This window comes from Neofelis nebulosa, chromosome 10, assembly GCF_028018385.1.
Source record: "Neofelis nebulosa isolate mNeoNeb1 chromosome 10, mNeoNeb1.pri, whole genome shotgun sequence".
NCBI classification, from domain to species: Eukaryota; Metazoa; Chordata; class Mammalia; order Carnivora; family Felidae; genus Neofelis; species Neofelis nebulosa.
This window is the reverse complement of record NC_080791.1, coordinates 114217290-114231731: the sequence shown is the minus strand read 5'-3', so window position 1 is coordinate 114231731 and position 14442 is coordinate 114217290. Positions and strand designations below refer to the sequence as shown.

Genomic DNA, 14442 nt, shown 5'->3' with positions numbered 1-14442 from the left:
GCACCGGCCGGAAGCCGGACCCTGGGGAGGGGGCGCAGAGCCGGCGGGGTGAGGGTTGTGGGGGGCTTCGGGGCGGGTCCTCCCACAGGGCCACCCGGTGTCCTCTCCTTCTGTGTCTCCCTCGCCTCCCTCCCTGTCCCTCCCTCTTGCTGAGCCCCCAGGCCCACCCCTGTCTGTCTCTCCAGGAGGGAGCCCCTTCATCCTCCTGCTGTGCCCCTCTGCCCCACCGTGGCCACCGGCATGGCTGTCTGAGCCCTTCCCCTCCGCTGCCCCCTCTCTGACTGCTGTGTCCCTCCCCTCCCCACATGTCCATCCTTGCCCCTCCTGGAGTCCTGGCCTCACCAAGCACCCAGCCCACGCAGAGCCCCGGTACTCTGGCCCGTGCCCCTCACCCAGCCCAGCCCCCATCTGCTCTCCTGTTCTCGTGCACCCCTCGCCAAAACCAAGCCCCTCGAAGGCCCCAGGTCCCCAGCTGTAGCACCTGCCTGAGCAGGGTACACCTCACTGAGCCCCCATCCCGTTACCCACCTCTGCACAATCCTGCCACTAACCAGGTCCCCAGCCCCAGAGGCCACCAAGTCCAGGCCTTCCCTGAGCCGTGCTGGCTGGCCCCATTGTGGCCCTGTCCTTTCTGGGCCCACCCTCGTGGAAGCTCCAGACCCCCTTTCCCCAGGTCTGACCCACACAGCCCAGCCCAGAGCCCCGAGCCCCACCTCCTGAACCTGCATTCCTCATACAGTCCAGTCTCCAAGGCCGTGACCTCTCACCTGTGTGTCCCCTCTGCCCATGGGGCCAGATGTCCTTGTCCAAGCCCTTAATGATACTTATCTCCTTGGAGACAAGTCCACTCAGCTGCCCATGCCTCTCTGCCAGCCCTGCCTGACCCACCTGGGCCCCTTCCCCTGCAGATGCCCCTTCCCCTAATCAACACCGGCCCACCCAGCCCAGCCCCTTCTGGGAGCCTCCATTCATGCCACACTCTCTCATTCCTTCTCACACTTGTCCCCAGCTGACCTCCCCTTCCTGCAGAAGTCCCAGCGGGTCCGTCTGCAAGGGAGAAGCCGCGGCCCTCTTTGCCTCTCCCGGAGCCCCTCACCTCACCATGCAAGTGCCCTCCGAGTTGGGTTCTCTTTACCAACCCACCAGCCTCCACAGAATCCAAAGCCTCCAAAGCCCCCCAGAAGTTGTGTCTATGCACCGGGGCCCCAGGTTTCCTTCCCCAGCTCCCTCCAAGTCCCTGTCCTCCTCTGAGGCCCTGACTGCACCCAGAGCCTCTCCAGTCCTAAAGCCCCCTTTTCCTCCGACCAGCTCAATCTGGTCAATCCGCCGTCTCCACGACCCTCTCTCCTCTGAGCCTGGGCCTTTCCAGGGGCCCCTTCTCTCCTGGAGACCTTGCCCGCCTCTGGCCCAGTCCTCTGCCAACCCCCTGCTCTCCCCGAACCTCTGTGTGCTATGAGCCCTAGGCCCTCTCTGAACCCTGGACAGGCCCCACCCCCTCCGCAGCCCTCCCTTTTCCAGCCCCGCCCCCTGGCCTCCCGGGCCCAGCCTCATCCATGGCCTCAGGAACCCCCACAACCTCCAGGAGGCTGACAAAACCCTCTGTGAGTGGGAGGGGTCCCAAGCACCAGGGCCACCCTCCATCCTGGCCCACGCCCTGGGCACAGCTGGACCCAGACCAAGAGCCCCCAGGCATGAAGGTGACGGTGACTGTGGGGGGACCAGGATTCAGTTCTCCTTCACGCGACACCCACTGCCCCCTTGCCAAGGGCCCTCGCTTGGGGGCACCTGGACCCCCAGGCCTCAGGAGGCGCCTGACCTAAGGTGTGGCCCGCCCTCGGTCTGCAGCCACACTACCGGGTCCCCCGGGGCCCAGCACTGCCTCACCTGCCCCAGGCCCCGCCCCACGCCGCTCTAGGCAGGCAGGCTGCAGGCAGCGGCCAACAGAGCTGGTCTGCACAGGAGTCCTCCTCGCCCCCAGGGGGCCTGCTCCAGACTGCCTTGAGGCTGCCTCCTTCTGAGGACCCCAGAACCCAGGGCGCTTGGGGGAAGGGGGCTCCAGCCCCCACGGGCCTCTACCCAGTAGGCGAAGGAAGGGGCTCGATTTGGGTGGGGTGTCCTCCAGGCAAGGGCAAGAGGCAGGAAATGCCCACTGGAGCCTGCGGTGCTGATGCAGAGCCCAGCAAGCCCGCCAGGAAGAGTGCCAGGCGCTGAGCTGGGCACCCCGTGGGTCTCCGCCAGGCCCCTGGCGAGAAGTGCCCTGTTATCACCCATCTTCTAAAGACACACCAGAGGCTTAAGGTTGGTTGGACCGTAGAGGCTGGACCCGAGCCCGGAGTCAGACTCCGGAATCCGGAGGACGCCGACCAGCAGCCCGAGCCAGCCAGCCATACGGTCCTGGCTCTGGGCAGGGGCGTCAGCACCCCAACGGCCGGTAGGGGCTGGAGGCCCAGCCTGCGCTCATCGCCGTAGCGTCGGGGGAAGGGCCGGGGGCATCCAGCGGTGCTGGTCCCCAAGTCCCAGAGAGGGGATGCGGGTGGCGTCCCGGCCCAGGGCCAGAGCTGTGTGGCAAGCGGCACGGCGGGTGGTGGGAGACAGAGCCCAGGGCAGCCGGCAGGAGCCGGGCAGTGGTGCAGAGTGCGGCCTCCCTCCCGGCCCGCCCTGACGCCAGGCCTCTCGGCGCACAAGGGCTCGGATGAGGCGGCCTCCCCGGCAGCCTTGCCAGGCCCTGCGGCTCTGCGACTCCAGGCTCCCCACTCATGTTTCAGGTGTGTGTTACCAGCCTCCCTGCGATTCTAGCTGAATGTCTCTTAAAGGTGCCAGTGAGGGCTCAGTTCTGGGGTGCGGCCCCCTGACCCCCCTCAACAGCCACGTCCCTGAAGGCTGAGGGGGTACGGTGCCGCGTGAAACGTTTGCCGTTTCTTCACACCTGCAGGGGGTGGGCGTCCGGCAAGGGTCCAGAGCCACTGATCCCAGCTGCTCACAAACTCCTGTTCATCCCTTAAAACCTCCTGGCCGTGCAGCTGCATCTGGGTAGATACTCCCGAGGGCCCCTCAGGGAACGCCAACAGGCTGGACCACCAGGAAGGTCACGCCACCTGAGGGATTCCTAACTGGGACCCCCGAGCCGAGGTCTCAGGACCCCAGGCTGGCCTGCTCTGGTGCTGGCTTCGCACAGAGGCTGCGTTCAGGTGCTGGCTGGGAGCCCCAGGGGGAGGCGGGGTGCCCTTGCCATCAGCCCCACGCAGGCGCCTGTCCTAGACTCTAACGGGTGTGCAGGGGGACCAGGGAAGTCCAGGGCCCCGCTTCTGGCAGAAAGCGCGGCAGGTGCTCACCTGGACCACTCTGAAAGCCCCGTCCTGCGGTCTCCCGCCAAGGCCACATCCGGCTGGTCACAGCCCCGGGCCTCACTACCAGCCCGCTCCCTGCCAGTGGCATCTCAGCCTCGAGGCTGGGCGGCAAACCAAAGCCTCCAGGGTCCCTTGTGCAGGACAGGGGGGCTGGGGTCTGGGAGCCAGGGCACCCCCAAAGGCCCCCGCTCCGACCCCGCCCCAGCCCAGCTGTGAGTCAGCCCTCTGAAACAGCCTCACACTGGCCACACCAGCTCCTTCCCACGTCCGCATTCAGAACCTCCCTCCCACCAAACACGACACATGCCAACACAGAAAAAAGAGGCCCAAACAACTGTATTTTCACATCAACATTGGCTCCCAGCCGCCAGAGACGGTGGCACCAGCCCCCTTCCCCTTTTTCCCCAACCCTGAACCCATGAGCGCCCTCCTGGACGAGGTCAAGCCGCAGGATGACCCACACGTGTCACAAGGCTGGCTTTGGTCTCTGAGCCCCTACCCTTCCAACCCCTTCCTGCTTGTCCTCGGGCCTCGGCTGGCCCTTCCTCGACGGGCCCACGCAGAAGCACGGGTGGGGCTGCGGCCCCAGGCCGGGCAGAGGAGGAACCCAGAGAACAGCCTGGCACAGGGTGTGGGCTCAGTCCAGAGGCCCTGCCTGGGCAGCCATGCCCCCAGGGCTGGGGAGGCGGGGGACGACCCGGGGGACGGGTCCTGGGATACAAAGGGGCCGGCTGCAAAGCGGGGCCCGGTCTTCCGAGTTAGTGCAGTGGCTCCGTGCTGATCAGCCCACGGCTGCTGCCCGCACCCGGCCCTCTATCAGACAGACAGACAGACAGACGCACAGACGGGCGTGTGGGCGGGACTTCCACAACCAGGGCTGGGGAAAACCGCAGAAGAAATCAGCGGGCCAGAGCCGGGGTGTGAGTGTGAAAGTGTGTGGTGGGGCGGCCAGGAGGGCGGGGGCGGCCGGCCTCCTCCTCCTGGACTCCCTCCTCCGCGGCGGGCGCGGGGGCTACAGCCTGGTGGCCTCGGCCAGGCCCACCCGGTTCTCGTCCCGGTCGAACACGGTGTAGTAGCGGCCGATGAAGACGTCACCCAGGATCCAGAGTGGCCCACCGGGCGGGGGGATGTCCATACCCATGAAGCCGCTCAGGCATATGGTCCTCCCGCCCTGCGACACCTGGGACGGCCCTGGTGGTCAGCGCCCCGCCCACCTGCCCCTGCCCTGCCCCCCAGCCCCCGCTGACCTCGAGCGTGTAGGCCTTCGAGGACAGCTTGTGCCCTGTGCCCTGGTGGTCAGCGCCCCGCCCACCTGCCCCTACTGACCTTGAGCGTGTAGTCCTTCGAGGACAGCTTGTACCCTTTGCCCCCCAGCTTCAGAGTGACCTCGGGCAGGGTGGACACCTTCTCGCAGGGGATCATGTACTGAGGGAGGGAAGAGAGTTTAGGTGTGGCCGGCGGGGGGTGGGGGGGTGGGCGGCATCCTGCCCACACAGCCGGGCCCACTCACCTCGCCCTGGATCAGCGGCACAGCCCCAATGGCCTTCTGCAGCTCGCGCACCTCGTCCACGGGGCCCACCATGAGGGAGGTGCCCGTGTCCAGGATGGCCTCACAGCCCCCCTTGCACAGAGTCAGGCTGGTGCCCACGTCCACCCTGAGGGGGAGGAGGTATGAGGCCCCTGGCTGGGCTCAGGGTGGGGCCGGGGGGGTGGTCAGTCCTACCACCAGGGCCGCCTGGGACCCCCGCCTTTTCAGGACCCTCTCTTCGGCTGCGGGTGGAGGCGGGCTGGGGCCCAAAAGGCCAAGAGCACGTTAACAGCCAACCGCCTTTGACATCACGAGCAGGGCAGGGCCCGAGCCCAGGGGCCAGGGGCTCAGCTGGGTGCCAGGAGGTGGGACAGGCACCCAGGGCCAGGGGGGTCCAGGGCCCAGCACCCCCACCGCAGCCTCCCAGCCCCGAGAGCTGGAGCTGCTCAGAGGCCTGCTGCGGGGGGGCTGGGAGGGGCCCCACACTCACTGGTCCATGTGAACCTGCCAGTATGCCTTGCGGGTGACGTTCAGGTAGGACAGGGAGCCCTGGTAGTACTTGGAGTCCGTGCCACCCAGCATCAGCTCACCCCCGGGCTGCGCGTTAGGGTCCCTGGGAAGAGAGAAAAGAAGAAGTCGGCCGCCCTTGCCCCTCGAGCACGGGGGACCCCTGGAGCACGGGGGACCCCTGCCAGCCCCCACACCAAGCCTCCGGCCTGAGCGTCGGGTGCCACCGGCACCAGCTGGAGCCAAGTCAGAAGCAAAGGGTGAAGGGTGGAGGGGGGGGGGTGCTCTCCGAAGACCCACAAGGATGGAGGGATCCGGAAGGGAGGGGACTTCCTTCTCCCCAAGGGGAGGGGCTCCAATCCCACACCCCGTGTAGCCTGCAGGCCACGAGATGCCGCCCAGACCTCAGGCGCTCCTGGTCTGCCAGCGGAAATGGGCCAGGGTCAAGGCAGCGGGCAGACAGGGAAGTGAAAGCTAGGAGCCCAAGGAGGGGACCCTCCTCTGCGTGAAAACAACACAAACCAGGGAGGGCTTGCAGGAGGTGGCGCCGAAGTCAGCTCACTCCTGCCCTGGGGCCCGTGCACCTGCTGTTCCCAGGGACGCTCTCCGTCCACATCCTCACCCAACTGCCCCCTACCCCCACATCTCTGCTCAGCCTGCGCTGAGCACCCTCCCACCTCCAGACCCTTCTCCAGACTTCGTGTTTGAGCTCACGGTCTTCTTCCTGGCCGGTCCCCACACCCAGAAAGCACCAGGCCAAATGCGGCCCTCCCTCTACTACCTGTGGCCTCCAGCCCTCCCCCTTGGCCTTCACCTCCTATCACCTCCGAAATCCCAGACCACGGCCTCCTGCCTGCTCCCCACCCGCAGCCCTGCCCTACCTCCCTGCCCCTGTCCGCCCACCCAGGGGAGCCACAGCACCGCACTGTCCGTCCCTGGGCCTGGGACTGGCCAACCTCCTGGGTCCCCTCCCCCTGTCCACCCACCCTGGGCCCGAGGCTTCACAGGAAAAGACCAGCCTCCAGGGGTGGCTCTGCCCGGCCCGGCTGCTGGGTATTTACACCGACCAAGCTCTGATCAAGGGACAGAGCGCAGCACCCAGGCAGGGGCCAGGCTGAGGGCAGGGTTCGAGCTGGCATTCAGCCAGAAGGGCAAGTGGGCAGGCTCTGGAGGGTGAGGGCTCTGGGGGGGGGGTGGTGGCGGCACGGTGACCACCGGTGGTCGGCAGGGTTGCCCGCTCACATGCTGCCCACACGTCCAGGCCTGGCACACCCCCATCAGGGCCTCTGGCACCGCCCTGAGGGGAGAGACGAGGCCCCTGCATGTAGGTGACCCCACCCTCCGTGTGGGGCAAGGGCCACCGGGATGGGGGCCTTCTCTGCGGCCGGCACAGACACACTGGGGGCTGCTTCCAGATGGCGTGATGGAGGCCGCGCTCCACACCAACCTTGGCCCATGGCCGCCTCTAGCAGCATCTGGCACTCAAGGCCCAACTGGGGTCACCTCCCGTGGAAAGCCCCCAGAATCCTCATCTCCAGAGGCCCTGCTTCAGGTTGGGGCCCAGGGCTTTGTCCCCTCTAGGCCATCAGTGACCCAGGGGCCACGTCTTCCTCTCATCAGGCCCAGGGAAAGCCGGGCTGACGGACCCAGGAGGAGTTGTGGTGACTCCCGACCAGGGTCCGGTTCTCCCCAGGCGGCCCGCTGAGCAAGATGCTGGACCCGTAGCCCAAGCCGCTCCCGGTGGGAAGCCCGGGCTGTGCGGCTACCCGGGGGTCTGCAAGAGGGTGGCCACTCCCGCCTCCGGTCAGAGGTCAGAAGCTGCAGCCCGGCGCCTGGAGGGTGGCCAGGGAGGTGGTGGCCCGAGCCCCCTGCAGTCAGCCACACTGAGCTGGGAAGCGGGGTGAGGACTGGGGAAGAGAGGGGCCCGGCCCTCCCACCCCACCTGTTCAGGTAGAAGGAGAAGATGTTCTTCTCCACCAACTTCTGCTTCATCAGGTTATCGAAGACGGGGAGCACGTCGTCAACGGAGATACGGGGGTAGGCCATGCCAAGAATGCCGTCGAACTTGGCTGCGATGAAGGTGATGCCCGGCTGCTTGATGGCCTCACCGAAGATCTGCCTCTCCACCTTGACGCCAGCCACGGTCGGAGTCTGGCAGGGTACCTGCAGGCCGGAGGGGGGTGGTCAGCGGGCCGCAGGGGCCTGCGGGGCCCGCCCCCAGGTCCCGCGCGTCTGCTCACGGCCACAGCTCCAACACCCGCTCCGTCCCCACGGAGCGGCGGTGCTCGGCCCCCGCCCGCCACTGCACACCCAGGACCTGAGACGGGCAGAGGGCCCGGGAGAAAGGCTGGCGGCACTGGTGGGACAGGGACGTGGGGTCTGTGCTGGTCGGGGCACCGACTGAGTTGGGAGTCGGCTCAGAGGGCTGGGCTCCGTGCTCGGCTCTGGCCTCCTGGCCCCCTCCCCCCGCCGGCCCAGGCCTGCTCCTGCCCTTGGCCTGCTGGAACCCCATGACCCAACCCCATGACCCAACTCAGCAGACTTGAGGCCACACCGCCCCTCCCCCACCGCGGGCCAGGCAGCTGACAGAGAGGCAGAGCAGGATGTGGGAAGAAATGTCTGTTTGGGGTTGACACCCTGCGACACCGGGAACAGGGGAGCGTGGCGGGCGACATCCTGTTGTGGACCCACAGAGTCCAGGAGGAGGGGACCCTAACAGACAGTCCAGACAAGCAGGCCCTGGCGTGCCCTGCAGCCTCCTGGTCCGGCTGGGGCTTCGGGTGCCCAGACGGCCCTCCTGGCGTCCTCCACAGGGGCTCTGGCACACCTCAGCACCCCCCCGACCGGCTCCCCTGCCTGGCCGCCGGCCGCGAGGCTGGGAGGAGGCCGCACCGCCAATCACTCGCTCGCCTGCCGGGTCCCGGTTCCACACCCGCGCCCCGGCGGCTCCACGGGCGTCGAGACCCTGGCTGGCCCGCTCTCCCCGCTTCAACGCTCAGCGGCCCGGCCCTGCGGTGGGGCCGGGGTCACGGGGAGCATCCCAGGGCCCAGGAGCGGCCTCGCCACAGACTCACCGACACGGTGTCCTGGCTCAGGTACCCGGAGAGGCTGCCGGAGCCATAGTGGATGTCGAAGGACGTGCCATTCTTGACGTACGTGCTGGACTTGCCGCTGTTATACTTGTTGTGGAGCCCTGCGGGCAGAGCCACCGTCAGCCCGCTGCCCCCACCAGGCCCTGGGCGCCTGCCACAAAGCCCCCCCCACCCCCGCCCCCGCCAGCCTGGGCCTCGGCCAGCGGTGCTCTGGCCTGGCCTCCTCCATCCTTGGCCACCCCGGGGCCCCGCCCAGACACCTGGAAAGCGGGGTGCCCGGGGAGGGCAGAGGGGCCAAGCGCGTCTGGTGGGGCTGAGAGCTGGAAGCCGCACGTCGCCCAAGAGGGGCTGAGGCAGGGCCACCGAAGGCCCAAGGCCTGGCCTGCTGGCCCCCACGCACGGGGCTGCACCTGAGGTAGGGCGGCAGGGCCTGGAGCCCGGGGGAGAGTGTGCGGCCGGCGGGGGGGGGGTTGCATGCGTGTGAGGTGGCGGCCAGGCCACGTACCCACACCCTGGGGCCCTCCCCTCCCTGCCTGCTCCCTTCGGCCGCACGAGGCGGAGCTGTGACTCACAGCAGGCGATGTCCAGCAGCTTGCAGTGGATCGAGGGGACCCACAGGTTGGCGGAACCGGTGTCGAAGACGACCGTGAAGCACTGTGGGGGCGTCCCAATGCCGATCTCCCCGTAGTACTGGGCCTGGGCAGGGGAGGGGCGTGCCTCAGGGCCGCGGCGTGGTGGGGGGCATCCCGTGTTCCCGCTGGGCCACAGAGGGACCACTGGTTGCCTTGGGAGTCAGACTCTGGAAGGCCCAAGTCTGAGGAGACACGGGAGCCTACCCCCTCGCGCCCCCTCCCCCCCAGCCGCTGGTCCCCGTACCCTGGAAGACCCCTCTGCCTCACAGATCCAGGCCCAGAAGGGGAGACTTCTTCCCCAGGATGGGAGCCAAGTCACAACTCGCCTCTGGGACCTCAGTTCCCACCCTGCCCTTGCCCCACAGGGCCAAGCCTGGAGGACTTCTAGGTGGAGGCATGCGAACGGCCAAAGGGAGGAGGTGCACCCTGGAGACAGACAGTGTTGGCTCAGAGTCCCTCACTGCCTAGACTCCCTGCCTTCCCTGCTCTGAGCCTCAGTTTCCCCATCTGTACACAGTGGAGGAGGGCAGCCTGAGAAACCCAGGGTACTTGGCTCAAGGCTCAGGTGACCATGAAGGGGGCACACGCCCCCTGAGCCTCAAACCTCGTCGTCGATGCTCTCATAGGTCAGAGGACACGGGGGCTTGGATGTGAGATACGAGCTTGAGGCCCCCCGGGTCCTGCCGGCCTGGGCGCCCCCATCCCCTGAGAGGCGGCCTAGACCACAGGTCACCATGGGATTCCGGCTCTGGTCCCTGTGGGAGCCTCTCTGCTGCCACTTGGCTCCAGGGAAAACCCACAGCTGCTGCCTCATGACCAAGCAGAAGTGTCCAGATATGGGGGGCTGGGGGATGACTCAGCAAATGTGTGTGTGTGTGTGTGTGTGTGTGTGTGTGTGTGTGTGTGCCTGAATTGGGGGACCAGGAACCGGTCAGTCAGCACCCCCTCCCCCCCCCCCCCCCCGCCGAGTCCAGTCACATGCCTGTGAGGCCACAGCTTCCTGGCACTGCTGGGGCTCTGGCAAGAGAGGACAAAGGCTGCAGCCACCTGTCCCAGCCACAGGTGGGCCAGAGGTTGGATGGCAGCAAGGAGCGAGGTCCCCAAGACTCAGGGGCAGGAGAGACAGAAGGATGCCCACCCGGGCAGCCCCAGAACCTGACCCCAGAGGCGGGACCAGGCCGGGCCAGCTCTGGCATGCTATGTAGCTTATAAAACATCCCTCAAGGAGCACGGGGCAGGTGCAGGGCTGGCTGCTGGCCAGAGGAAAGAGGTAAGGAGGCGGAACTGGGTCGCGGGTGGCGCCAGGCCTCCCGGCGGGACAGGCACCCCCACAGAAGCTCCAGGGCAGTTAGTTATGCCTGGGCGGGCTGGCCCACATGACCCACGAGGACCCCACAGCCTCTCGGGGCCTGACGCAGGCTCCTCCGTGCCCAGCGGATGGCCCTGGGCCCAGCCCGGTGATTTGCAGAGGGTGGCCCTGTCCCACAATCCCACAGACCGGCCTCAAGAACAAGGTGGCTTCTGGGGGGCCTGGGTGGCTCAGTCAGTCGAGCGTCCGACTTCGGCTCGGGTCATGATCTCGCAGTTCATGGGTTCGAGCCCCGCATCCGGCTCTGTGCCGACAGCTCGGAGCCTGGAGCCTGCTTCGGATTCCGTGCCTCCCTCTCTCTGCCCCTCCCCTGCTCGCACTCTGTCTCTCTCTCAAAAATAAGTAAACGTTAAAAAAAAATTAAAAATAAGAAAAGAACAAGGTGGCTTCTGAGGTCGGTGATGGTCAGCGGGACGCAGAGGGAGAGGTCAGGGACGGGCCAAGGGCACCCCAACCCACCCTCACCCTACACAAGCAGGCCCTGCAGGGGAGCTGTGCAGACCCCCCAGGACACCGTGCGAGTCCTCCACCTGGCAGGGGTGACAGGAGGGGCACCGCAGGGGAGGATGTGGCTGAGCAGAAGCCCCCCCCCCCGCCCCTGCACCGAGCAGGGGGGTTCAGCAAAAGCGTTGCTTGCTAAAGAGTATCTCGTGCTGGCTTATCAGTTCCCGTCAAATCAGTGTTTGCCACCAACCGGGCCCCCGCCCCAAGTGGAGACCCCCATACTCACGTCCAGGTAGTTCTTCAATATCTCGGGAATGGGCCCCCCAGTCACAGTGGGCACTCCTTGGGCGTATTTCGAAATGGGGCCCTTGGCAATCAGATCTTCCACGGGGCCCCCCAACTCCGACATGGTTCGACGCACAGATGTGAACTTATGCAGCGGGATTCTGTCAAGAGGAGGGGGCCCGTCAGGGCTCGCCTCCCCCTCTGCACCCTCAGCCGCCAGGGGCTCCGAAAGCGCCCGCCCCATCCCCGTCCCCCGCTTTGTGTCTGCTCTGGTCTCTTCTGGGACAGTGGCCCATGGGGGTCTGTGAGGACATCGGCGTCACAGGTGACCCATCCGCCTGGCCCTCTCAATCTGTTCTCCACAGATGCCATGCAGAGAGGTCCCCACTTCCCCTGTGTGGCCTCTGGTTGGCCGTCTCCTGGCCACCAGATGGGACTCAAGACTGCCACCTCGGAGAAGCCCTCCTTGGCCATCCCTCATGTGACCCCGTTTCCCTCCGGGGCCCTCTCCAATGCTGTAGTGAATTTATTTACTGCTGGTCTGTGCTCTGTCCCCACCACGGTACAGACCCCAGGAGGGCAAGGACTGCACTGGAAGGCTAGGGGTCCGTGCTCCCGGGTCTGCCTTCCTCGGAGATGCCCCAGGGTACCCCCACGGGCAGCCCCTGGCTCCCAGCCTTGGCAGTCTGCCTGGGCAGAAAGAGCACGGGGTTGAGGTCAGGTGTCCCGGTTCCTGTGCCTGAGGTCCCTCCCCCACCCGGACCCTTGGCTCCTCCAGGCCTTAAGCTTGCACCCCTGCTTCCATGGTGCAGGGGTGGGGCAGGAGAGCAGACCTGAGAAAACTCACACACCTGGATGACAGGTCCTCCCAGCCCAGGGGATTTGGGAGTTCAAGGTCACGGCTGGCCCTTCCCAGCAAGCCAAGGGCTGCTTCAGAAGATGGGGCTCTTGCCTAAGACCAGATAGGCCGTAAAAGCCCAAGGTTCTTGCTTGGGGGGGAGAGGGGCACGCCCTCCAGTAACCCAGGAAACAGGTGCCAGGCAGTCCCAGAGGACGGGGAGGAGGTGTGAGGGGCTCTGGTTCAGCTGCCCAGCTCCAAGCAACCCAGGTTCAGTCCCCAACAGCCACGCATCCCTGGAGAGGAGGCCTGTGGGTGGTGTCAGGGGAGGGTCCATTCGGGGCCACATGCCCCCAGGCCACAGCCCATGGTGCAGCCCCTTGGCAAGGCTGAGTCCCACTGCCCCCGCCCCCCACCCCCCCCCCAGCTCCCACAGCCCTATGACCTCACCCACCTGCCCCTGGGCAAAAGGCCCGCCTTGGAGTTGGAAGGACGCCTTCCCAGGCCCTGGGGCAGGAGGAAGGGGGGCAAGGGTGGGTGCAGGAGCAGAGGGGCTGGCCCACCACACCCCTCCCCAAGCGGGGGGGGGGGGGGGAACTCAGGCTGCCTCGCGAGAGTGGGAGTGGGGGATGGAAGCACCCTCCTCGGCCTGGCTGGCCCACAAGGCCTAGGGTTGGTGGCCTCTCCTGGTACAGGGGGGGCAGGCCCTAGAGACCTGAAGAAGGTGTGGTCCTCACTAGAGCAGAGGGCACAGGTGGAGAACCCCGCAGGCCCGTGCCAGCTGCGCCCCTCACCCGGACCCTCTCCTTAGGCTAACTCCCTACTGTATCTGAGACCCCCGGGGGCCCCCAGCGCCCAGAAGGTCTCCCGAGTAAGAGCCCAAGACCCAAACCAAAGGCGACCATGCCCAATCCACAGCTGGCAAAGGGCAGGGGGAGAAGCGGGAAAATGACTTGCCCAGATACACCTGGGTGTCCAGACTTCCACACAGGTGGGCCTTGAGTACAGGTGCCGCAGCCCCACCTGTCCTGGGGAGGCTCGTCGGCCTGGGTCTCCGCCATCCTCCCTCCCGCCGCCTCCTGCCCCCCCCCCCAAGGCAGACTCCATGGTGGTAGAGAAGAGGGGTCCCCGGGCTGGCGGGGGACCCCGGGTGAGGCCCTGCAGGAGGCCGCGCGGCCGGTGCAGCCCGCATTCCAGAGCGCAGGGCGTACGGAGGGCACCGGGGGCGCGGGGTGCACGGGAGGGTGCACGAGGGAGGGGTACACGGGAGGGGCGGGTACACGGAGGGGTCGCGGGGTGCACGGGGTCGCAGGGCCTCACCTGATGAGCGCGGCGGTGGACGCGGCCAGCAGGCCGAGAACGAGCAGCAGCACGCTGGGGGGCTGCATGGTGGCGGCGGCCGGGTCGGACCGGAGCGCCCAGAGGTCGAGCGCTTATAGCCTGGATGACGGCGCACTTGGCAAAGTCAGCTGACCGGACTGTTTGCACCCGGACCGGTCACGCGGGCCTCGGCCGGCGTGCGCGGGGCGGGGTCTGGGCGGGGCGGCCCCGGCCGCGTTCCCGCCGGGCCCGCGCACGGCGCTCGGGGACGCGCACGCAGGCCTGCCGGCGCAGGGGGACGCGCGCGCGCGGGGCGGGAAGGTGGCTGCGAGCCCCAGCCGCGGGGACCGGGCGCTGGGGTTCTGGGCGCCGGCGGCCGGGGAGCCTCCGGAGCCTGGGGCTCCGTCGCCGCCATAGACACGCGGGCTGTGCGCCGCGTGGGGCCTCGCAGCCTTTCCGAGGCCCCCGCTCCACCTTCCTGCCCCCGCACTGCACCTGCTGCACCGCCCTCCTCCCCTCCCTCCCACCGTTCGCCCAAGCTTCTACCGCTCTCACTCTTCTCTCAACCCTGGGGTCGTCCGGACCTCATCGCCTCGCAAGTGTCCACCTGTCCTACCGGGGCCACCCTGCATCCTGCTTCCTCTGGGGGGGCCCACTGGCCCTTTCCAGGCCCCATCTCAAAGGACACCGCCCAGTGGGATCAGATGAGGAACAGGTCTCCCACCTTGAGCAGCTCAGGTGGTTTTCGCCAGCCTCGGAGGGCTGAGAGAGTGAGTCCCTCGCTGGGGCCACAGTGACCCGCTGACCTCCAGGGCCCCGCCAAATCACCCAGTCATGCCCAGCTTGCTGTCGGAGGGCAGGGCCACATCCCGCTTCTCCGCCCTCACTCCCAGCCAGAAGGAGGACCAGGCATGAAGGAGAAAAGGAGCTTGGATGGGTCATTTCAGAGAGGGTCCGTGTCAAGAAGGAAATAAATCAGAGGAATGCGCTAGAAAGTGACCATTGTTGAGAGCAGGCCTCTCTGGGATGGTGATATTTGAGCAGGATGGGAACAATGAGGAACTTTCACAAAGGGACTCC

General features: G+C 67.1%; 2 protein-coding genes across 2 annotated transcripts in view; one reads left to right on the top strand and one right to left on the bottom strand.

Moving 5' to 3' along the window:
• Positions 1 to 14442, top strand: part of TNNI2 (troponin I2, fast skeletal type) — a 309296-nt gene that overhangs the window by 246313 nt on the left and 48541 nt on the right. The window lies entirely within an intron of this gene.
• On the bottom strand, positions 3666 to 13533 carry CTSD (cathepsin D). Its single transcript, XM_058690056.1, has 9 exons — positions 13363 to 13533; positions 11206 to 11365; positions 9047 to 9170; positions 8457 to 8575; positions 7325 to 7545; positions 5366 to 5488; positions 4858 to 5002; positions 4674 to 4772; positions 3666 to 4527 (listed from the first exon to the last, which is right to left on the bottom strand). Exons 1-9 carry the CDS (start codon positions 13428 to 13430, stop codon positions 4360 to 4362), a joined length of 1227 nt encoding a protein of 408 aa, XP_058546039.1. The 5' UTR covers positions 13431 to 13533; the 3' UTR covers positions 3666 to 4359.